Raw genomic sequence first — 22,586 nt, 5'->3', positions numbered from 1 at the left:
CCTGAATAACATCCACTAATGTTAAGCCACAGTTTTCTAGTCATTGCCAGCTAATCAAGCTTTTGAAATGATAATCAAAAAGTGTAGAATTTCCATGTTGGACCTAACTGACAGCAAACTGGAATTTGTATTTGTGAAGAGTTCCAAATAACTGTTGAAGACTTTATCAAAACTAAATGATCAAGTGAAGGTAGCAACAAGTCGTATCATCAGCGATAATAGTTGATAAGTGGACCGTTGTTGATTTTAGGTCTAGCCAATCAAATTGCATGAGTACCATTTACTATTAAATGTCAATATCTTTTAACTCTTATAGAGACACTAATGTTTAATTTTTCAGTAATTTAACCAAAAAAGTAGTTTTTTTTAAAGCATTCATTGACATTATTTTTATGGTACTATAACTTTAACTTATTTATCTTTATAAACAGTAAAATTATCAATGTTAAGTTAGCTACCTAACATAATATCTACACTTGTATTCTAAATACATACTTGTGCTCCCATTTTAACGCCAAATCAAGTATACGCGGAAATGTATATGTATTACAAATTCTGTTTCAGTTCATTAATTTTAGAATTTTGGAAAGAAACGTTTTGATAAAAATTACTGCAAAAATTTATAAATGACATTTCACTCTGCTGATTTTTATCAGATTAAAATATTTTATTAAATTTTGAAGAATAATTTATTTTCTTTCAGAAGAATGAAGTAAGAAAGATTTTCTGTTTTGCTTACTTTACAGATTATCCACACGGTATTAGGCTTAGCCAAAGAGTGGATGACAAAGTGCTAATTACTTTCAATGCCCGGAATGAACATGACCGATCAAAGTTTGTGGATGATTTGAAGGAATCTATTTTAGAAGTATGTTGTTCTGCTGTTGTTGTTTTATATATATATAAAGAAAATGTTAAATTAGTTTACTATATAGACAAAACTAAAGGTTAGTTTTGATCCTAAACTCTCAATTGTTTGATACATGTATTCCTGTTTAAGGGAAATGATTGAAGGATTGTAATTATAGAATGGTGTAAAATATTCTTATATTGAAAGTTTTTTTGTTCTACAAGCTCCTCATTACTGTTTTTTATCTGTAAGAACATTTCTGTCCTGTTTATATGAATATTGTAACCTTAATTTTTTCTGAAATGTTTATTAAAATTTCTATAAAACATTTTAAGACCTGTGTTGATTCTCACATGAGACATTAACGTAAGTTATTCTTTCTTTTTTATTCCAGATGGACGAGATGGAGAGTATGAGGATTGAAGCAGAGCTGGAGAAGCAGAAGTCAGTACGAAGCCGTGGGGGGGATAACAGAGACTCTGGGGTAGCTGATATGGAGATTGTCCCTGCTTCAAGCAAGGAAAGTCGTCAAGTGACCAATAGTCTTTCTGCAAATTTGAAACGTTCTGCTTTGTCTAATTCTTTACTAGACCTTCATGAGCAGCGTAAGTGCTTTTTGATCTATCTTTCTGTTTGTGTTTTAATAAAAGTTTTTGATGTGCCACATTCATATTCTACAATTTGACTCAATTGTAATTTTTAAAGATTAAACTGTTATCCAGTACTTTTATTAGATGTATCATAACTTTCTAAATAAGTTATACGAATTTGTTAATAATCTTTTTGTTCAATTCTGTAGTAATGCTTTTCTAATAAACTAATATGAAAAATGATAATTTATCTTTTACTCTAAATACCAAATTGTCTTTTAATATAAAGTATGTCAAACATTCTTCAGGAATGTCAATCATCGCTCTTGATGAACATTTGTAATCAAATAATACAGTGCATTTTAGAATGTAGCATTAGTTGTGCTTTTGGTATATTTTATATCCTTAATCCCTTTGAAATCAGGCTTTTCTTGAAAAGGATCTCAGATTCAGTTTTTTTTTATTTTATGTTTTGGCAGTCTATGTTATTTATTAATGACATGAAAGTTCTTTCATCATCTGTTATTATATTTCTGTACAAAACATACTCAATAAATAAATGTTTATTATAGGAATTTACACATGACATATATTATTTTAAGGAAATTAAAGCAACAAATGGGTATACTTTTCACTGGTCTTTATAATTTACAATTCAGAGCAAATCTTGAATTTGGTAGAGATCACCACATACAGAATTTCCACTTCCAATAAGTGGGCACTGATTGTAATACATAATAACATGTGCATAAATTTGGGCAAATAATTAAAAACATGGTGAGAAATGGTTTGTCTGAATTAACTTGGTCAAGTATTTTTTTGAAATGTGAAGGGTGACCAAGTTATTTCAAGCAAATCATGGAATGGGCACATCCAGGACCAGTGGTTGTTATCAGATAGTGAAATCTGTCTGGTTTTAGAACATATAAAGATGCTTAACCAACTAAAAAAAGGGGTAAAAGTATTGTCACTTTAAAATTGCTTTTTACTGGAATTTTGATAATGAATATTCAAAACTTTGGACTTCTGTTTGATAATACACTGTTTACTGTGTCAAGTAGAAAAACAAGGTATGTGTGTGAGTGACTAAATTAACTTGTTTATTTATGTTTTACAATCAGATCCTTCTTGTAAATGACATGATACACTACATTTATTATCCCTGAATTCTGTGGTTCTCCAAATTATATTTATTTTAATTATATCTTTTTCAGTCAATGTACTCTAATGCATCTACTGTTTTCTTTAGTTTTAGATTTTACTGGTAGACTTTGATATGATTTTATTAAAGGTTTCAGTGCTAAATGTACTGCTTTTGTTCTGTATCAAATTAAGTCAAGCCTCATTTTTATATATCTGGGGAAAATAAAACTTTAAATGTTTAAACTAGTTGTGATGATGAACTATTTACATTTATAATTATAGAAATGAACAAACCAGTACGACGAGGCAGTGCAGGATCACTGGACAGTGGAATGGTCAGTAACTCTAGATAGGATATTAAATTTCATAAACAATAAGTTATTTTAACTAGTTGTTAACTGTTCCTCTTAGCTATTTATTATAAAACATGCCAAGTGTTATTATAGTAACTACTTTTGATATGTTTGACCTTACATGGTAGTTTTAAGTTGTACAGATAGAATTAAGAAGTTATTCTTGGAAATATGAATTTTTATTGTATTGTTCTGATTACACATGTTGAAGACCTTTACTTCATATATAAATTATATTTTATCAACAGTTTGCTAGCATGGAAGATGTTTAATGCAGATGCTATGATGACAATTTGTTTTAAATACAGTAATTGTTTATTTTTTTACAGTCAATATCTTTCCAATCATCAGCAGCTAGTACAGTAAGTAGAGATTCACTACTCCAAACAGTTCCAGTTAATGGAGCAAACAGAACAGTAGTAGACAGTGGTGTTATTCCAGTTACATCTGCAGGTAAGTCTTCAAACACTCATGGATTTTTGGGTGGTTTGTTCAGCAAGAAAGGAAAGTCTTCAAGTAGAATAAATATTCGTAAAAATACTGAAGCCTCAACTATGTGATATAAATGTGACATAGATACTGCTTAAAATTTGATGCTGTACCAAAGTGATTAGAGAAGAGCAGATATTGATGATATGCAGCTATTTGCATCATCTGCTTTTCTTCCATGGATTCAAGTGAAGTTGTGGCCATAGTATGTACCATCGAGAATGTTCAACGTAAGAAGGATGACTAATTGTTGTTACACTGCTCATTGCTTGCATGTATAGAATCATATAATCTGTCTAGATATTAGAAGAGAGCAGCCTTGTGCCAAAGGTTATAAGTCAGGCCAAAGGAATTCTTGTTAATTACAGTCTGCAGTTACCTAGTGGTGTTTTATATATTGTATCAGTGTTTTTCTTTGAATTGAATGATATAAAAATATTAATTCCTTAAAATTACGATAATGACACAAAAAGCTTCTGTGTACATAAATTTTCAGAAATGTCGTGAGTTAGGGTTAACTTGAAAGAAGTAGATCATTCAAATAAGTGTAATAAATAAATAAAAATGTAGTCTTACATGAAAGTGTATAGTACAATATAATAAAAGTTCTCATAATATATATATTTTTGCGTTTTGTTCATGTGAAATGTGTAACTAATAATTCTTTTGATTTTTTGTATAAATTGTTTTAATTATTTCTTAACTAGGTACAATCTTGTTTGTTGAAGGTTTTATTATCCTTTTAAATAATTTACCAAACCTTGCCCTTTATGATCAATTTATTTCAGTTGGGGTTAATTTTTACTTAATAAAATGTACTGTTGATGGAGGTATAACTAAAGAAGTAACTGATAAATTAAATTGTAAATTTTATACTTGTATTGTATTCAAATTATTATTATTTATCATAAAGAAATTAATTTCACTGGCCATGAATTTCAGTCACTGATAATGCGCAAAGAAATTCACACAAACTCTCTTTCAATGAAATCTGTCTAAATGATTAGGTTTCATTAAATCCTCACAGCCAGCCATTTATTTTTGTGATTTTTGTTAGATGTAATAAAAATCTGACTTATTTTGTAAACTTTAAATTGAGAAACTAATATTTTACTTATTTTAAACAATAATTTTATGAAGACATGATGGTTCTTAAGTTGTTTTAATAGTATTAAGATATTAATTGAATATTGGTCAGCAACATTGAATGACATCTAAAAAAATGCAAGGATAATTTATTATGAAAATATTTACTTAATTCAAGGTAGTTTAAACACTGAGGTAACTTCTTAGTTTCAAAGTGAATTTGCTGTGGTGAAAAAAATACATTTCTCAAAAATAATCGAATGCAATTACTGTATCTTAGATTATTGAGAAAATGTTTTCTAATTTAAATTTATAATTGACAGGTTAAAAGAAATCTAGTTTAAATAGGAGAATTCCTTATTTGAATAATAGATGATGTATTACCTGCTAAAAAACTTTTTGCCTTTCATTTTTAGCCTTGGTATAGCTGGTCATAGAGTGGCTCCGAGTTGTTGTTTTTTTCAAGTATAAACATTTAGCTCGTAGCTCTTGTAACTGATTTGAGATTAATTACAGCTGTAGCTGTTGAGAATTCCCTTGTTTCCTTTTGAAGAAACAGGAGAACAGTCTTATGATCAGTTCTCTAAACACTTGAATAAGTACTGGTGTTGGTCTAAATATCTAGATAATAGTTTGGAAAGCTGGAAACAATAATTTAATGAAATTATGCAAATACATGTTCTTCAAGGTTGACTTTGTGATATACATAAATAGCTAAGATGAATTTATCATTTAATATAACCAAGTACCACATAGTTTTACTAGAAATGTTGTGCAGTACTACAAAAAATTCAGTTTTATTATTGCGAAAGAATTTCAGTTATTAACATATTTTTGTATTGTAAGTTAGAGTAGTTAACATTACTACAACGATTCTTAGCTGAGAGGTAAACAGAAAAGATATATTTGAAATAATGATTATTATGTTTGTTAATAAAAGTTTTGTACTGTACTTGATATGTACTTAATTTCATTTAACTGTAGTACACAGAATTTTTGTGTTTGTAATTGTTGCCTCCTTCTTGACTGGTGATTGTGTTTAGAAAATGTATGAAAGTTTCATCAGCTTAAAGTTTTTTTTAACAGAAACATTCCTTCCTTCTGAGAGAAATCATCATCTGTTTAGTAAAGTGCCTTTTTTTTTTTCCGAATGCTGAAGAAAGACATGCAACCATGACATCTTGATATAAAAGAAAGATTAAAGTTCTTCTTTTGGGTTATGTGAATTTTTAAATAAAAAATAGTTTTGTTTTTCAAAGGATAAAGCTAATAAATGAGATTGAAGTAACATTTTGAGAGAGAAAGAAGCAAAAAGTATAGTTATTTGTGGTTATCAAAGAAAACGTTCTCACATTAGCTGATTTAGAATCTGTTGAAGATAATCAGATATATATGTAGAAAGGTGATCAATTTCTCAAATTTACTCAAATGTGTACATGTGTTTTAGCATGATTTTTTTCATTTTAGGTTTACATAAAATAACTAAAAGTGCTTATTGGAAAAGACTGACACTTTGGTGACTCAGAAAAGTTTTTGTGGAATGAGTGCACTAAGTAAACTTGTATGTTATCTCTGTTATCATAATAATGCAAATAAAATAATGATATATATCATGAAGTTCTGGTTTTTTATATTAAAAATTAAAAAAACAACAATTACATTCAATTCAATCTACATATGTTGAGAAAATGAGATTTATGGGTGAGACTTCCTTAAGTGCCCATTTTTCAGTTGAAAAAATATTTTCCTATAAGTATGATTTATACAGTTCTTGAAAGTATAACTACTGAAAAAAACCATGTGTCAAACATCTAACACTTGAGCAACATTCTCGCATATGTTTTCACCTTCATGAAGATGACTACTGTTTTTCACAAGTGTTCACTTTTAACAGATTATATTGTACCTCCAATAAAATAATAAAAAGCCAACAAATTGTAATGATGTTTCCTCATCTGCTGCCTTTTTTCTATAATAATACGTCAGTTACTGATTTTGTTTATCATCCATTCAAAAATACAAATATCAAACTTATTACTGAATTGCGTATTGCCTCTTTATATTAACAAAGACAGGTGTAGAAATTAATGTGATCTTTACATTTCTGCAGTAAGTCCAACTATAGCAGGTTAATAAGAATTGTTATTTGTATTGAACTACTTCAGTCGATCGTAAACGTAAGTTTTGATTATAATGTGCCATTATACTACACCCTTGTGCAAATTAATTGAAACAAGACGGAAAATTACGATTTTTTCATTTTTTTGTGTTTTATTTCTGAGAATCCAAAAATTGCTCACAAATTAATACATGATATGACTGCCTTTATTTTTCAGAAGATCATTAATCCGCTTTGGCATCGAGTCCACGAGTTGACTACAATCTTTACTAATTTTTGGATCGCGGTACCACACCTCAGTTATGGCCTCAATTAGCTTATTTTTCGTAGCACATTCTTTTCCCCGAAGTCTTTCTTTACAAATCGCCCAAAGATTTTCAATAGTATTTAAGTCCGGAGAGTTTCCAGGCCAGTCCAGCACCTTTATTCGCGTTGTAGTCATAAAATTCTTCACAAGTTTCGATGTGTGGCACAGAGCCAGATCTTGCTGAAAAATGCCAGATCCATCTGGAGGTCTTTTTTTCAATTCTGGAACGACTCTTCTTTGCAAAACTTCGATGTACTGTGGTCCTCGCATCATGCCTTTTACGATATGTAAGCCTCCGACGCCATAGTAGCTAAAAAAGCCCCAAAACATCTTCAAGGGATGTTTAACGAACTGATTAATGTGAGATTCTCGAAGTTTCTCACCTGGAGATCTGCGAACATGCAGACTTCTTTGACCCTGTACGAATAAACGAATCTCGTCACTGAATAACACCTTCCTCCATTGTTCTTGCGTCCAGTTTTTGTATTTCAGACCCCATTGATACCGTTTTATCTTCATTGAGTTGGTAAGAAGTTGTTTTTTGACTGGTCTCCTTGCTCTTCTAACGCAATTTCGAATGACGTAATATTCCTCAAACTTTCGTCATGTATCCCAAAAATATATCGACTGTACTGCAAAACATAGCTAATGACGACGTCTGTGTGAAAAAAAAAAGACCATTAAAGGAAATCAGCGGGTCCAGCGAGCCTACACCGGCCGCCATGCTGAAAATATTGTAAAATGACCATTTGTTTCAATTAATTTGCACAAGGGCGTAAATGGTACAAAGTATATATAAGGAGTTGAATTAAAATGTGAACTCACTTACATGCATTTCACCATGTATCCAATTATCTGTTGTTGATAAAAAGAGTTTAAATGATGAACCAAAGGAATAAATTTATTCAACATAATGATGTATTGTATAATGTTAAGTACAATCAAATCTCACAGATTAGTTTTTATATTGCTAATTCTCTAATTTCATTTCATTGCCACGAGAAACGCCACTAGTATTAAAAATCAATTGAAAAATGTGTCGAATGTGCCTCGCCAAATTTTCAGAAATTTTTATTTTACATTCTTTCTCTTTTATTCTGGAAGATTTCACATGTAATTCATAAATTATTCATATGCTCAACTTAATTTAATGCCCCACCTTTCATTCACAACATTAAAGCTTAAATATGACTAATTTCTGAGATGACATATATGAAGTAGATTTAAGGCCTGATGAGATTGATTTATATTCAAACTTTTAAGGAAGTATAAATATAAATAGTACTACTTTATGGAACCATTGTTTGTTTATTTTTATTATCTTTTTTATAATTTTTGTGAAACTCAATGCAAAGTAATCAATTTTGCTTTCAGAAAACGTAACTTCATAATGAATCAAAATACAAAGGTAATAATATGAAGCATTTATTAAATGTTCCAGAATCTTCAAAATTCCATCATCATTAATCTGGAGGCACAAAACAAACACAGTGGTAATTACACCACAAGTGCGATATAATTTGCAATACATAATAAGTAAACAAAGTGAATATAAAAAGTAGAAAAAGAGAAAATAGAAAGTACGTAGTAGAAATGTAACAGATAAATTAAAACATTTGTTGTTGTTTTGAAATTAAGCACAAAGCTACACGATGGGCTATCTGTGCTCTGCCACCACGGGTATCGAAAACCGGTTTTTAACGTTATAAGTCCGCAGACATACCACTGAGCCACTGGGGGGCTTTAAATCAGCTGAAGAATGTGTGTTATTTAGGGACGGGGGAAGAGTTATTATGTACATTGCTTTCGTTATCGGAAGTTCAGAGAATTTTAAAGTGGAAAAATAAATCGGATATCTTGTTTCTGAATTGTGTTTGTAGATAGCGAGGTTGGGAGGGTTTGTAAATTTCTTTCAGTTTTGATAGATATCTCCATTTGTTTGAATTTTCTTATTTAGAGTGAGATTTGTTTTCACCAATATAGGCGGCCTTACAGTTTCCGCACGTGCATAAATGCATGATATATGAACAATAGGAAGGCGGCAAATGATCTTTATAGCGAAAATTGTTTTTCGGTCAGAAGTTAGATATTAAAAATAACTTTCAGGATAGTAAAAGTTATACAATGTGGTGAGTAGCTGTATAAAGGCAGTTTGTATATAATAGGCAGCTTTAGGTGACCTGATAAACTAATTAATTGAGAATGAGTTAGTCGTTTTCTTCACAAAATGCTTAGGGTAGGCATTTCATGAAAAAGGTAGGTTTATATTGGGTTGAGGAATAATTCGTGAGCGTTTTTCAAGTTAAAAAATATATTCATAAATGAAACGCTTTCGCAAAATATTTCATGTCATTTGGTAGATAATTTCTTGCTCTAATAGATGGTATGTTTGATTTTCATATGGCTTTAATTTTTGCTTTCATTTTCAGCTCATTAAATGGAATGTCAAGTGGACAAAATCGAGCATTTTCGACACCATCTGCTTTTCGCATTTAATTTCTTGCAATTTCGTTTAAAACAATGCATAGTATATACCTAGGTATTACATGAAATAAAATATCATAATAAATGTTTTGGGTGTAATGTGTTCATGCATTGAAGTATTGTATAGTCTTGCATGTAATGCTTGAATGAAATGATTTAAAAACGCTCACGAATTATTCCTCAACCTAATAAAGAAACTTTTCTGCGAAGGCTGGATGGGAATATATAAGGTTATAGGCCCTATTTAGTAAACCAGTTTGAAAGAAAGGGTTATCAAGGTGAGTGAAAAGACCAGTAAATGTGATTTTACTATAGACAGAAGTTATAAAGCAAGATTAACGAGAACGCCCAGAAAGGAAATATAATTATTCGTTTCAGTTTGATGAGTGAAGTATATAGAGGGGTGATGTGAAGTAAGGCAGTTAAGAAAGGATTGGAAATTATGAACATGGCGGGAAATAAGGAAAGTATTACAAAACGTTTTGTAGAGAACAGGCTTTATTTAAAGGACAGTTGTTAATCTGGTAAGGTGATCAGATTGTTCTGGAAGAAAAGTGTTAGGGTTGACGAAAAAAATTGATAAGTTACTTAAAACTGGTAGATAAGTATGATATATGTGTTTAAATCACTTAAGTACTTATACTAACCTAATTATTTGTTCACTAGTTACGTCACATAATTACTATCCGACTCATGCTTTATGATACGGCAATAACAAATAGAAGCAATTTTGGAAGAGTTGCAAAGTTGGCAGTTTTAAACTTACATGTTAAGATATTTTTAGGTTTAATAGATATTTTTTGTTTATATAGTAATTTAAATTCGACTGAACATTATTTTTGGTAGAGTAGAACCACTTACGACACATAGGTTGCCTGAATACTGTACTGTGTTTATATGTTCTTTCATCATCTCAACGAAATAACATCCATTATCAAGTTCACTGTATAATAAACCTGTTTCTGATTCACTTTTTTACATTTTTCATTTCTGATGCTTGAGCGAGTATGTCACAGTATCTAAACATTAAACGGAGTGGAAAATTTAATTTATTAAAATTTCTCTATGAAATATAGTTTAGCAAACAAAATCCATAACTATGTACCTTATAATATTTTTTTCTTTACAGTGTTTCCAAGAATTGTTTGATATTTCACATACATTATTAACTATTGACAAGCACAGAACTGAAATACATTCTTAATCAATATAGAATATTAAGCAAAATTAAAATAGCTGATGGATAATTACAACAGTGAGTTAAGTTTTCTCAAACATACTCATTGGAGATTAAAAGTTTACACAAATATCACCACATCACTTGAGTGAAGATACATTAAACTGATTGCGCTCTGTTGTCATCAAATGGTGGATCTCGAATATTTGTTATCTGATGCCATCTTTAATGCGAATTGTAAGAATAAAAGAGCGAATAGAGAGCAAAGTAGTTAATGGTATATTGAGGATTGACTTCATGATGTAACACAGATGTTATATCACTTTAGACAGTTTTGCAATTTGTATTTAAGAAATTTCCGTGCACTGCTCAACAATTACAGCACCAGAAATAAGACTTTCAGTCACAAAAGGATGATAGCAAAATATACTAATGACAACCAGCCTAATTTACTTTAGCTTGATTTTATGTAGATTTCACATGAGCACGTAGTCTAGAAAACAGCTAAGTTATGTTAGTTCTAGTTACGTTTATTCCAATTTCTTCTCAGGTACACTGTACTACTATATAAAGAATAAAAAACAAGAAGGACATTTTTTAGAGTAAGAAAATATTAAATATTTATTTGATGAATAAAATATGTAATAAAAGTTTCATATCTTTCATTGTGGAGAAAAAATGTTTTGTATTTTACTTTTATCTAACGTTTTTCCTTTGTTGGGCGGTTCGGCATGGCTAAGCATGTTAAGGCGTTCGACTTGTAATCCGAAAGTGGCGGGTTCGAATCCCGGTCGCACGAAACATGCTCGCCCTCCCAGCCGTGGGGGCGTTATACTGTAACGGTCAATCCCACTATTCGTTGGTAAAAGAGTAGCCCGAGAGTTGGCGGTGGGTGGTGATGACTAGCTGCCTTCCCTCTAGTCTTACACTGCTAAATTAAGGACGGTTAGCGCAGATAGCCCTCGAGTATCTTTGCGCGAAATTCAAACACAAAAAACAAACAAACCTTTGATTGGTATCTGCTAAATAATACACGATTTACTTTCAGAATGATTACTGCAACGTCGCACATTTTACAAGTAAGTAAACGACAGAAATGTCCTTTGCTGGCCAAATAGATGTTATCTATAAACTAGTCTTCACTATGTTTTATTAGAACGACCAGACACATGAGTAGCGATAGTCGTTATGAGTATATCATTGTTTCCTGTTGAGCAAAGATAGTCGGATTGACACAGTTCTACTTGTTCTTCAATGGAAAGACACAGTAAAAGACAGCAACTGTTGATTGATTCAAAGATCTGGCAGGAAGTGACAGTGCCGTGTCTACGCAGTAACATACATAATGTTTTGTTCTTCAGATAATAATAATAAAGAGGTTTTACATGTGCAATTTATTTATTTTCTTAATTTAAAATCCAATCATTTCGCTAATTAAAATTTACTTCATAATTTTCCTGATCGATTCTCCCATTATAAAATGGAACTATCTAACATGTTTTTGGAAAATCAGTTTAATTTCAGATTACCAAAATCCTTATGAATAAAATAAGCTACAAAAAATGGCAGGAAAGATTAATATAATGGTTATGTTCTATATATATTTATTGCGTGAATAATATTTTAATATTTAGATTTAGACAATTTATTGTGTTTGCTACAGGGAGGCTTAAAAGTGAGAAGAATACTCGTCATATCAACCATGAGTATCTTGAGATCTTTCCAGTAACTCAAACTGCACCACTCTTTCCTTATCATAAAAAGGCCAGAAATTAAGTCGATTGTGGGACGGCCTTGCATTGGAAATCAATTTTTTGTTTTTACTTTATTTCTCTTCCTCTGCACTCTTTCAAGCCTGCGATCTATCGCGCACCAAACAAATGTTCTAGCTATTAAGCTAAAGGGTAATTCTAGCCTTTGCTAGAAAGACGCTTTTAATAGCTCAAACTACGGCAATGCCTAGAAATTTCCTGATTGATCAGATTTGACTTAACGTTGTATCTCAAGTTTCCTAGGAACTTTGGAAAACAAATGTTCTAGTGATTTAAAAACTCAGTTAATTGCTTAACAAGTCAATTCAGTGCTGTAAATTTGGTTTGAGTTTTTGCTGTAGATATGAGAGAAAAATTAACGAGTGAGTGACGATTTAGATTTATTTGTGACTTAGGCCTAGCTTTCAATGAGTTGATAGGACGTTGTCGTAGAAGAAATAAAATACCTTCATTTTCATGCAGTCGACTAGACTTTGAATTATTTTTACAAAATATTCATAAATAACCCATCCGTCGGTAGAGACTACAATGGTCAGGAGTGAGGTTATTTTGGTAAAAATAAAATACAATGCAGACTGAACTTTGAATTTAAAATTAGATTTTGTTTGTTTGCTTTTATTTCGCGTAATGCTACACTAGGGCTACCTGTGCTAGCCGTTCCTAATTTAGCAGTTTAGGACTAGAGAGCAGGTAACTAGTTATCACTACTCACCGCCAACTCTTGGGCTACTCTTTTTACCAACGAATAGTGGGATTGACAGTAACATGGGCTGAAAGGGCGAGCATGTTTGGTGTGACGGGGATTCGAACCCGCGATACTCATATTACGAGTTGAGTGCCTTAACCACCTAGCCATGCCGGGCCGGTCACCTTTTGAAAGATTGGTAAAAACTGTTCATCGGATTACTCTTTTTATATTAAAAAAACAATAATTTTCAATTAGTATTATAGTATATATTTTGAGACTAACTAGTTAAAGCAACCGAAATGTAACCGATTTTTGAAAGTTACGAAGTCTACTAGATCAATATGGTTCTCAAGTTTTACATCTCAAGGTCCAATTACTTATGTGAAACAATGGTAAAGACCCACATATACAGTTAATTACTCATGAGTTTAAGTCAGCCACAGTTGTCCCGACCTGTGGTTGCCATAACTAAGTGTCTCGTAACGTATCGATTGACGATCACAGAGTTGTAAGATATCAAAGCAATTACCCAAATTCACATTTTAAAACGCTTTTATCTCATGCATGTATCTGATATGTTTTGAGACCTTCATACTATTCAATACATATCTTTTAACCTTTTCAACTACCTCTCGTACATTCCTAAGAAACTACAAAGTCACGACAACCATTCATTTTCAGTTGTATCTTTCATAGTTTTATAATAGATAATTGCATTGTTTGTTTGAATTTCACTGTAAAACTACTCGATGGATACCTGAATTAATTTTGAAGTTATAGACTAGAGAGAAGGCAACTACTCAACACCACTAGCTATCAACTCTCGGTTAGTTACTAACGAAAAATGAGATTAGCTGTTACATTATAATGTACCCATGGCTTAAAAGGATAGCATGTTCAGCAAAGAGTATTGATCCTGTGGCCTGCAGATTGCAAGCCAAGTGCCTTAATTACTAAATCATATGAGATAAGGTATCATGACTACTTTGAAGATGTATACGTTCTCAAGACCTCAACCTAAATCCGAGTTGTACCAACTTTTCTTGCAGTAGTAGCCTGAACTTAGGAGAGCATAGATTCAACAACAAAACAAATCAGAAGGCGTTTTACTTAATTCGTCGATGAGTGTGGCGTGTACCTGTTTTATGGTTGTCAGAAAAGGGGTACGGTAACAAATTCATTGTTCAAATAAATTCATATATGCTCAACAAGAGTCAGATTCTCTCACAAGTATATTTCCCGCACCACTACACCACTTCCGGTACAATGTGAATAACAAAAGCCAAGTAAAATGTCTAGTATGTGTCTTCTCGTGTGCTTATTTCAATGTTGAAAAAATTAATCAGAAAACATTAGATGGCTTCACTCACATCTTAACCACAGTTTATACTTTAATCACAACCGACACTATGTTTTTATTGCTATCCAATATTGGTAGATTTTGGAGAGGTTTCGGCTAACACATGGCAGTTTATTACGTGCCTTGATTTAATAAATGTAAATAGCCATTATTCTGAATCTGCTAGGCATCTTATACAACACACAGACTAAACGACCAGGGAAGATACCCCAAGGTTGAGAAACAGCCATCCCTAACTTAGAACGTTTAACAAACTGAAGGTAATGAGTAAACAGCTTCCGCCTACGTATCTGTTCTTAACTGCATAAAGGAATGGCTGAATACCTTCAAAAATGAAGTGTGGAGCATATTGAGCGACATTTTATGGTTGGAGGTTCAATCCACAGCCAAGCTCACTAACCAGCAGGACATATCTAGCCAAACAGATGACCTTTTAATATCGAGCGCTCACTTTACAGTAAGTTTTAATCACTGTAACCAATGATAATTAATATTTTCTATTCTGTGAGAAATGAAGGAATGGTTTTATTAATGAGTCATATTTGAATTTAACTAATATAATTTGTATTGAATATACTTTAGGATTTACGATATTTGTAAAGTTTTATTTCAATATAAGTTGTAAATGATTTCATCGCATGATGCTTATTTAGAGTATAACAATTTACAAAGCAGTGAAGGGTATTTTATTTCTTCATTACCGTACATTATTTAAATACTCATAGGTGTTTGAAAAAAGTTTGGAAAACAAACTCAATTGTCACTGGTGGCAAAAAACACAAAATTACATTAAACAACATTTATTCAGACTTCTGCAGTAATAAATATAGCACTAGTTACAAGAATGAACTATAAGCTTTAGTAAATACTTTAATAACGTGTTTAATAACATCTGAATAAAACTCTTACGTAATTAAATGTTACGAGTAAAATGGTTTATTTTTATAAGATTCCGTTGAAATATTTTAAAATTCATTTTGAATGTCATAGACGCAAATGTTTGCTCTGACGTGTCATTAAGCCTACTTTGGCAGTGAAGCTGATATATTACGAAAAGGCTAATCGTAACTAGGAGTAATAACTTCATTTGGTTGAATCTGAAGTTTCAAGTTACTACGTTTATTAATTATATCTTAAATATTATTTTCAGATTGCCGTACCTTTAAATGGCGAACATAAGCCGAAAGGTGAAGCCATAATTTAGCTTAGTTCGAGCCTTAAGTTATATAATCACAAGCGATCGGAGAGAATGACTGCCGGTGATAGTAAAGCATTGATAGTGGTAATGTAAGTTCGTGTTTTGTACAAATTACTTTTACTGTATAAGGTTAGCATAGCTTAAAGTAGTTCACGATATATCATCACAAAAACTCATGAAATCAGTTAATAATTATAAGTTGCATTACTTTATTTTAGAAGTTAACTTGGCTTCCTTCACTGAGATATACAGGTAGATAAGCTTGCTTCCCTGCATGTTTGTTGCATCTGCCTTGCCAGATGATTTCTATTACAATCAATAATTCCATCCAACGTAGATGTAGACGCCATCTCTCCATTTACAAAAATATATATATATATATTTATTTGTTTGTGCACAAAGTCTCTACTGTGTTGAAAACTGCTAAGTGATTTATTTCTTTTGAAAATTTCTCATATTTTTAACTATCATACAATATACGATGTTACCTGGATAATTTGGCAACAATTGATTTAACTCCTTTCATATAAACAGCTGTAAAAAAGGTACATCAATGGTTACTGTTGAATTTTCAAGCCACCATGAAAGCCTGGTGCCAAACACAAACATGTACAGCACAGAAAAAAATTCTGATGAGAACACACCGATTGGGGAGGTGAAAAGACTATCAAAGGGCGAAGAACCAATTAAAACAGAAGCATTCATCAGAAGGGGTTACTGGAAGCGAAGTTCAGAGTTTGTGCTGTCATGTCTCGGATACTCAGTGGGGTTAGGAAACGTCTGGAGGTTTCCGTACTTGTGCTACAGAAATGGTGGAGGTATGTGGTGTAATATGAAACTCTGTACCTTTTAAAATATAGTAAATGTGTATTCTATTTTCATTTTATAATATGATAGTTTTAAATAAACTGTTTAGCTCTAAACACATAATGTGAAAGCCTTTGTTATTTCAGTGTTCTTACACATTGTTGATTTGACTAAGTATAGCCTGTAACTCGGGCCCGGCATGGCAAGGTGGATAAGGCACTCGACTCGTAATCCGAGGGTCGCAGGTGCGAATCCCCTTCGCAACAAACATGTTCGCCCTTTCAGCCGTGGGGGCGTTATAATGTGACGGTAAATCCCATTATTCGTTGGTAAAAGAGTGGCCTAAGAGTTGGCGGTGGGTGGTGATGACTAGCTGCCTTCCCTCTATTCTTACATTGCAAAATTAGGGACGGCTAGTGCAGATGGCCTTAGTGTAGCTTTGCGTGAGATTCAAAACAAACCAAACTTATAACTCGTATTAGTAGGCTTAGTAACGAAAGAGATATACTTAATAAATAACAGTTTTGACTTGTCTTCTAGTTAGACTCCACTGGTTAAACGATAGGTCTGAAAGCTTATAACGCCAAAAACCAGGTAACGGTACCGTGATGGGCATAGCACAGATAGCCAATTGTGTGGTAATTATAAGTAATCATAAAAGCAACAAACTACGTTATCTCCAGTTTATGGTGCAGTAAATAAAGTAACAAACATAATGAATTACCAACTGCTTTGAATCAGTGATCGGTTGATCTGGTTTGTTATACATGCCATTTAATGTCGTAGACACGAAGATATCTACATGAAAGCAGCAATTACAGATATGCTTGTCTTTTGTTTTAGTTACAATTATTTTTGCAAGTTGAGTTTGATCGCTTTGTTAAAACAGTTAACACCGTAATTCATCGTTGTGCTAATATGGCATCGTTAGGTGATAAAAAGAGTAGAATAAATATTATAATAAATACACCAATATTTTTAGTCACGTGGTTTAATAGTGAGTTAAATTTACAGAGTTCAGTGTAATGGTTCATGAAAGTAACTTACTTGGATATCTGAGTAAGGAAGCACATTATGCTAACATAATAATAAGTTGGCAAATAACGATTTATAAATATAATAAAATGAATTATTTCTGGGGACAACATGTGGTGTGTTCCCCCCAAAAAAGTTAAAATTAATGTGATAATAATGTCAAAAATTTAAAAAATCGAAACCTGAGAAAGAAGAATGTAAATGGAAATAGTAGAGTGGAAAGACCTCTAACTTGACCATTTTTGAGATTGAATGTAATGTGTAACTTTCTCATAGGAAAACAAGTAGTTACGAAGGTTTTCTATGAAATTCCATGTTAAGCAACGGTAGACAATGCAACCTAAAGCTATGAGCCTAGTGTTTTCAGTATTGCACGAGGACGACTTGTCTGTGAAGCTGATGAGGACAAGAAAACATTTGAGCAGACTGAACGAGGACCTCACTAAAAGTAGTGGCAAAGGCTGTTTCGAAATAACAGAGAAAAAAGGCAGTAATACTACTCGAAAGGAGATTTTTCTCATTTAATATGAGAAAGCTTGCAAATGGGAATTATTATAATTGGACGAACTAGGTAAAGTAAGACCAAAGTGATCATAACCTAATCTCTATGTGCATTTGACATTATAGTTAAATCTGGAGCAGAGAGTTTTCCATTATGTGAATCTAAATGAGATGGTGTTCTATCATTGAGAGTAAGCAATCCATGTTTCTCAAGAAAGAGGTGTAACTTATGACCTTTAATATCAATATGACGAACATTGATTACGAGTTGAGAAATGCTCCCACCTGAAAACTGAGCCATTTCCATGAAATGCAGGAACATTATTATTATTAAAACTAAATCAGATAGCTGGGTTATACACATTATTATTTGTAATAGCTTCTACTAGAAAATTTGATAAAAGTTTTCAATTGAAAATTGCAGTTAATTACAGTTAGCCTTAATTATTCGTAACAAGCAAATAACAAACAAAACCTTTATTACCACTCGCTTTAAGTCATCAGTTGGCTGTTCTCGCTGGTATTAGTGTAAGACTTGGGGCTCGAAATAACAGTAAATCGTATAGCATCGCCATTCCTCCGCCCAGTGGCACAGCAGCTTGTCATGGTTTTACAACACAGAATCCGGGTTTTCATACGCATGGTGGACAGAACACAGATAGTCCATTGTGTTGCTTTGTGCTTAACTTCAAACAAACAAGGCCCGGCATGACTAGGTGGTTAGGGCGCTCGACTCGTAATCTGAGGGTCTCATGTTCGAATCCCCGTCGCACCAAACATCCTTGTCCTTTCAGCCGTGGGATTGTTATAATATGGTGGTCAATCCTACTATTCGTCGGTAAAAGAGTAGCCCAAGAGTTGGCGGTGGGTAATGATGACTAGCTGCCTTCCTTCTAGTCTTACACTGCTAAATTAGGGACGGCTAGCGCAGGTAGCCCTCATGTAGCTTTGCGCGAAATTTAACAACAAACAAACATCCTGTAGCATCCAAGCGAAAGACTTCGTTAATGTGGAACTGAGCAAAGCGATGTTGTCTGACAGGACAATACACCATGATTTAGGGATAGCTTGTCAATTGAATGAACTGTATAAGTAGAGAGAAAGTTAAACCTGGATTTATGAACACATGATATAAACAGGCTTTACTGACAAGAAAAAGTATTTAATTCTGAGCTTTATGGTTGGGCATTTCAACATAATTTCTTAAGTTTTAAGCAAAAAGCTACACAATGGGCTATCTGTGTTCTGCCCACCACGGGTATAGAAACCCGGTTTTTAGCGTTGTAAGTCCGTAGACATACCACTGAGCCACTGGGGGACAATGTCTTACGTCAAACTGCAACTATAAGACCGTAATACAGTGTAAGCATGTTCAACAACCAAGTAAACAAAGAAAGTTCTTACGAGCTGTAAAATAAACTATTTTTGGTGAACTTGGAGTGAAACTTACGAAATCTAAAACAATCTTAGTATTCTAAGGAGGAATCAAGGGTTTAGACTCAGTACCTTGTTCGACTGATCTGGTGAGTAGATTATTAGTGGAAGGACAGTGGTGAAGGGAAGTTTGGTTGATGGGCAGGATTTGAGAAAGTTCGCGAGCGTAAGACATACCACTGCTTAAAAGTAAAGGAACAACGTGAATCCTAGCTTCAGTTTTAAGTGGCCTTAATGTGTTCACTTATTCTGTATTCCACCAGATAAATCATAGTAGCAGGTCTAAATCTTTTATATTTGTAAAACTAAGTGGGATTAGCTACAAATAGATGAACTGATAACTTATACTCGTAACACTGTGAGGGATTGGTTATATAGCATGAGCTAGTAACTTACAATTGTAACCCTGAGTGGGATTGGCTACAAAAAATAAACTGATAACTTACAATTGTAACACTGAGTGGGATTGGCTACAAAAAGATGAACTGGTAACTTGCACTTGTAACACTGAGTGGGATTGGCTACAAAAAGATGAACTGCTAACTTACACTTGTAACATCGTGTGGGATTGGCTACAGAAGGAGGAACTGGTAATTTTTCTTGAAGCGTATGACAAGAGACAGAGAGAAAATTACCTTAAAAAGTAGAAGGTTCTCCCAGTGTTCACCGAAGTTCCTATAACCGTAATTGAGAGTCATTTGAAAAATAATATGTTTGGAAAAGCTTGTTATGAATTACACGATTGCTTACAACTAGAAAAACACTCGAGGTTACTTAGTCCTACATGGTAAAGAAAGCTGCACAACGAGTAAACTGTACTCTGGACACAATTGGTATAAAAACGCAGTTTCTAGCGTTGAAAGCCCACAGGCATACCTGTATATCATTGAAGGCAATGTGTATTTGTATACTGCATAAGATGATTTAAGAATATTCCTTAATTTGTCGCATGCCGAACTTTGTGTGTCTGTTAGTTCACCCATATTTCGTAGGCCAGGTGTAACTTAGTGGTTAGCATGTTGGTACTTTGAATCCGAAAGTTTATAGCTCATGTCCCATTGCCACAAAAGTGTGCTCCGAACTTTGGGGCCTATATGTGTATTGTAAAAATGATGGTGAAATTGTACTATTTAGCGATGAGTGCTGTTATAAACTGCCTTCCCTGTGCTATATCAGTTGAAAATTAGGGATTGTTACGAGTTGATGGTCTTTGTGTAGCTTTACCCAAAAATTCAAAAACATACCGTGTAGGAGTGAATTCTAGTGACGAAATTTCAACAGATTGGCTTGTTTGTTTGAATTCAAGCACAAAGCAACACAATGGACGGTCTGTGCTCTGTCTACCACGGGTATCGAAATTCGGTTTCTAGAGTTTTAAGTCCGCTATAAAGACTGGATAAAAGGCGTACAAAGATAAAAGGAAAAAAAGTGTTAAGATGAAACTTAACATTCTCAAAAAAATGATTTAAATTTAATCCTAGTTTTTCTTTTATTTCTGTAAATATTAATTTCTGGATAATCCATAGAATTGTTTTGTTTTGTTTTGTTTTATTTTCATGAACATGAAGTTTTGAAACTTTCCGTTGAGATTTGTTTTGTGTTACGAAATATGTCTACTTCGAATTGGACTAAGATATTTGAAGGAAACTAAACAGTGGAAAGAGATTCGACATCCAATCAAAAAACCATAAATTTTAACATACGTAAGAATTCATGACATAGTAATGGGCAAGCATCCAAAGACTGCCATTTTAAACTATCCTACCACCCTGTAAGGGCCCATATTGGCAGAATGTTCATGGTAATAACAACTTCAACTTCGAATGTAATTACATTATTTATGTAATATAATATCAGTTACAAGTGTAACCTTGTTTTAATATACAAGCACTTAATGCATAAGGAATGAAATGTGAAGTGATTTGGACTTTCAAGGCAACTCTGAGAATCCGTCATCTTATACTTCTACAAGAGTTAGTAAATAATGATATTGATTTTAAAATATATACCATGTAATGTATGAAATTTTATTTATTGAAGAAAAGGAAACTCACTTTTCACGATACATCGTCTGCTGTAGTAACTTAAAATCTTCACTAATATAGGTTTTATTTAGAGGAAAGCCATATTGGACTATTTACTGTGTCGACCTCGAGGAATTGAACGCTGAATTTTAATGTTCTCTGTTCGTACACTAGTCCTTGTCTCATTGGGACTGCTAATAAACATGAAATTTGTAAACTATTACTGTCAAGTGTAATTACCATATTCGCTTCTCGAATATTATATACTTATAGAGAATTAAAGATGTGGGGGGACTACAAAAATCATTCCGCCTATTCAAATTCCCCTCCTGGTAAGCGTGTTCTCAGTTATAAATCTGATTAATAAATTTATTTTTCTACTGTGCTCCAAGGGATTTTTATACTTTTTAATATATTCGTTGAATATTTTCATTAATAACTGTCTGCCTAACTTATGTCTATTTCCCAAGGATTTCAACTTTTTAACCGCCCGTTTGTATCTTCAATGTTTCTATTTTTATGGAAAGTTAATATTCTTTTTTCTTTAAATTGGAAAATGCATCAAGGGGACGACACATACAAAGTGTACGTTTATTGGATAATGTTTGCCAATCGTGACTCTCTACGCCATCCAAGTAAGCAAGCCACCTCGTACTTGCGGTTCATCGTGACTACGGTGTTGCTAAGGCTTAAGAGGATAGTCTGTAAGGCAATAAAAGACGGGAATTTTGTCGTGTGTGATAGTAGGGTAGTTTCTATCGTAACTTCTGTGAGCTACAAAGTTGAACTGGTGAAACATGATTCATCGTCAAAGAGAGAAATGGGCAAGTGAAAGAGAATTTGTTTTGTCGTGTCTTGGGTATGCCGTAGGTTTGGGGAATGTGTGGAGATTTCCATATCTATGTTACAAGAATGGGGGAGGTGGGTAGAAATAGCCGTTAAAATATATTGTAAGACTTCAAAATTAATTTCTCTGAACAACCTGTTTATTTGTTATACATTTGAAACTGTTGTACCCTTTGCGTCTGAACAGTAAGTTTGTTTTGTCTAGTTTCACATTATTTTACTAAAATGAATCGTGGTTTTACATGTATTATTAAGGCGGCTGCTATTAACAGTTTAATTAAAATGAAGTACGGAACAACGTTTCGACCTGCTTAGGTCATCTT

General features: G+C 32.9%; 2 protein-coding genes across 15 annotated transcripts in view; both read left to right on the top strand.

Annotated features, from left to right (window-relative positions):
• Window positions 1-6,128, top strand: part of LOC143235991 (IQ motif and SEC7 domain-containing protein 1-like) — a 189,335-nt gene extending 183,207 nt beyond the window's left edge. For all 7 annotated transcript variants that reach the window (XM_076474144.1, XM_076474143.1, XM_076474142.1 and 4 more), the window contains 4 exons: window positions 747-868; window positions 1,245-1,455; window positions 2,866-2,918; window positions 3,266-6,128. In XM_076474144.1, the coding sequence (XP_076330259.1) occupies window positions 747-868; window positions 1,245-1,455; window positions 2,866-2,918; window positions 3,266-3,496 (617 nt within the window). In that variant the 3' untranslated portion in view covers window positions 3,497-6,128. The remainder of the gene's footprint in view (window positions 1-746; window positions 869-1,244; window positions 1,456-2,865; window positions 2,919-3,265) is intronic.
• A 9,318-nt stretch (window positions 6,129-15,446) lies between these two features.
• The window catches only part of LOC143240103 (sodium- and chloride-dependent taurine transporter-like), a 59,477-nt gene continuing 52,337 nt past the window's right edge, over window positions 15,447-22,586 (top strand). For 2 of the 8 annotated variants that reach the window (XM_076481972.1, XM_076481968.1), the window contains exons 1-2: window positions 15,447-15,705; window positions 16,151-16,434. In XM_076481972.1, coding sequence (XP_076338087.1) covers window positions 15,668-15,705; window positions 16,151-16,434 — 322 coding nt within the window. In that variant the 5' untranslated portion in view covers window positions 15,447-15,667. Of the gene's footprint in view, window positions 15,706-16,150; window positions 16,435-22,011; window positions 22,339-22,426; window positions 22,450-22,586 lie in introns of those variants that run through there. The other 6 variants (XM_076481978.1, XM_076481973.1, XM_076481969.1 and 3 more) reach the window with 5 other exon arrangements.

Source organism: Tachypleus tridentatus, chromosome 13 (assembly GCF_004210375.1).
Source record: "Tachypleus tridentatus isolate NWPU-2018 chromosome 13, ASM421037v1, whole genome shotgun sequence".
Taxonomy (NCBI): Eukaryota; Metazoa; Arthropoda; class Merostomata; order Xiphosura; family Limulidae; genus Tachypleus; species Tachypleus tridentatus.
The sequence above is the reverse complement of the archived record's forward strand: the minus strand, read 5'-3'. Positions and strand labels throughout refer to the sequence as shown.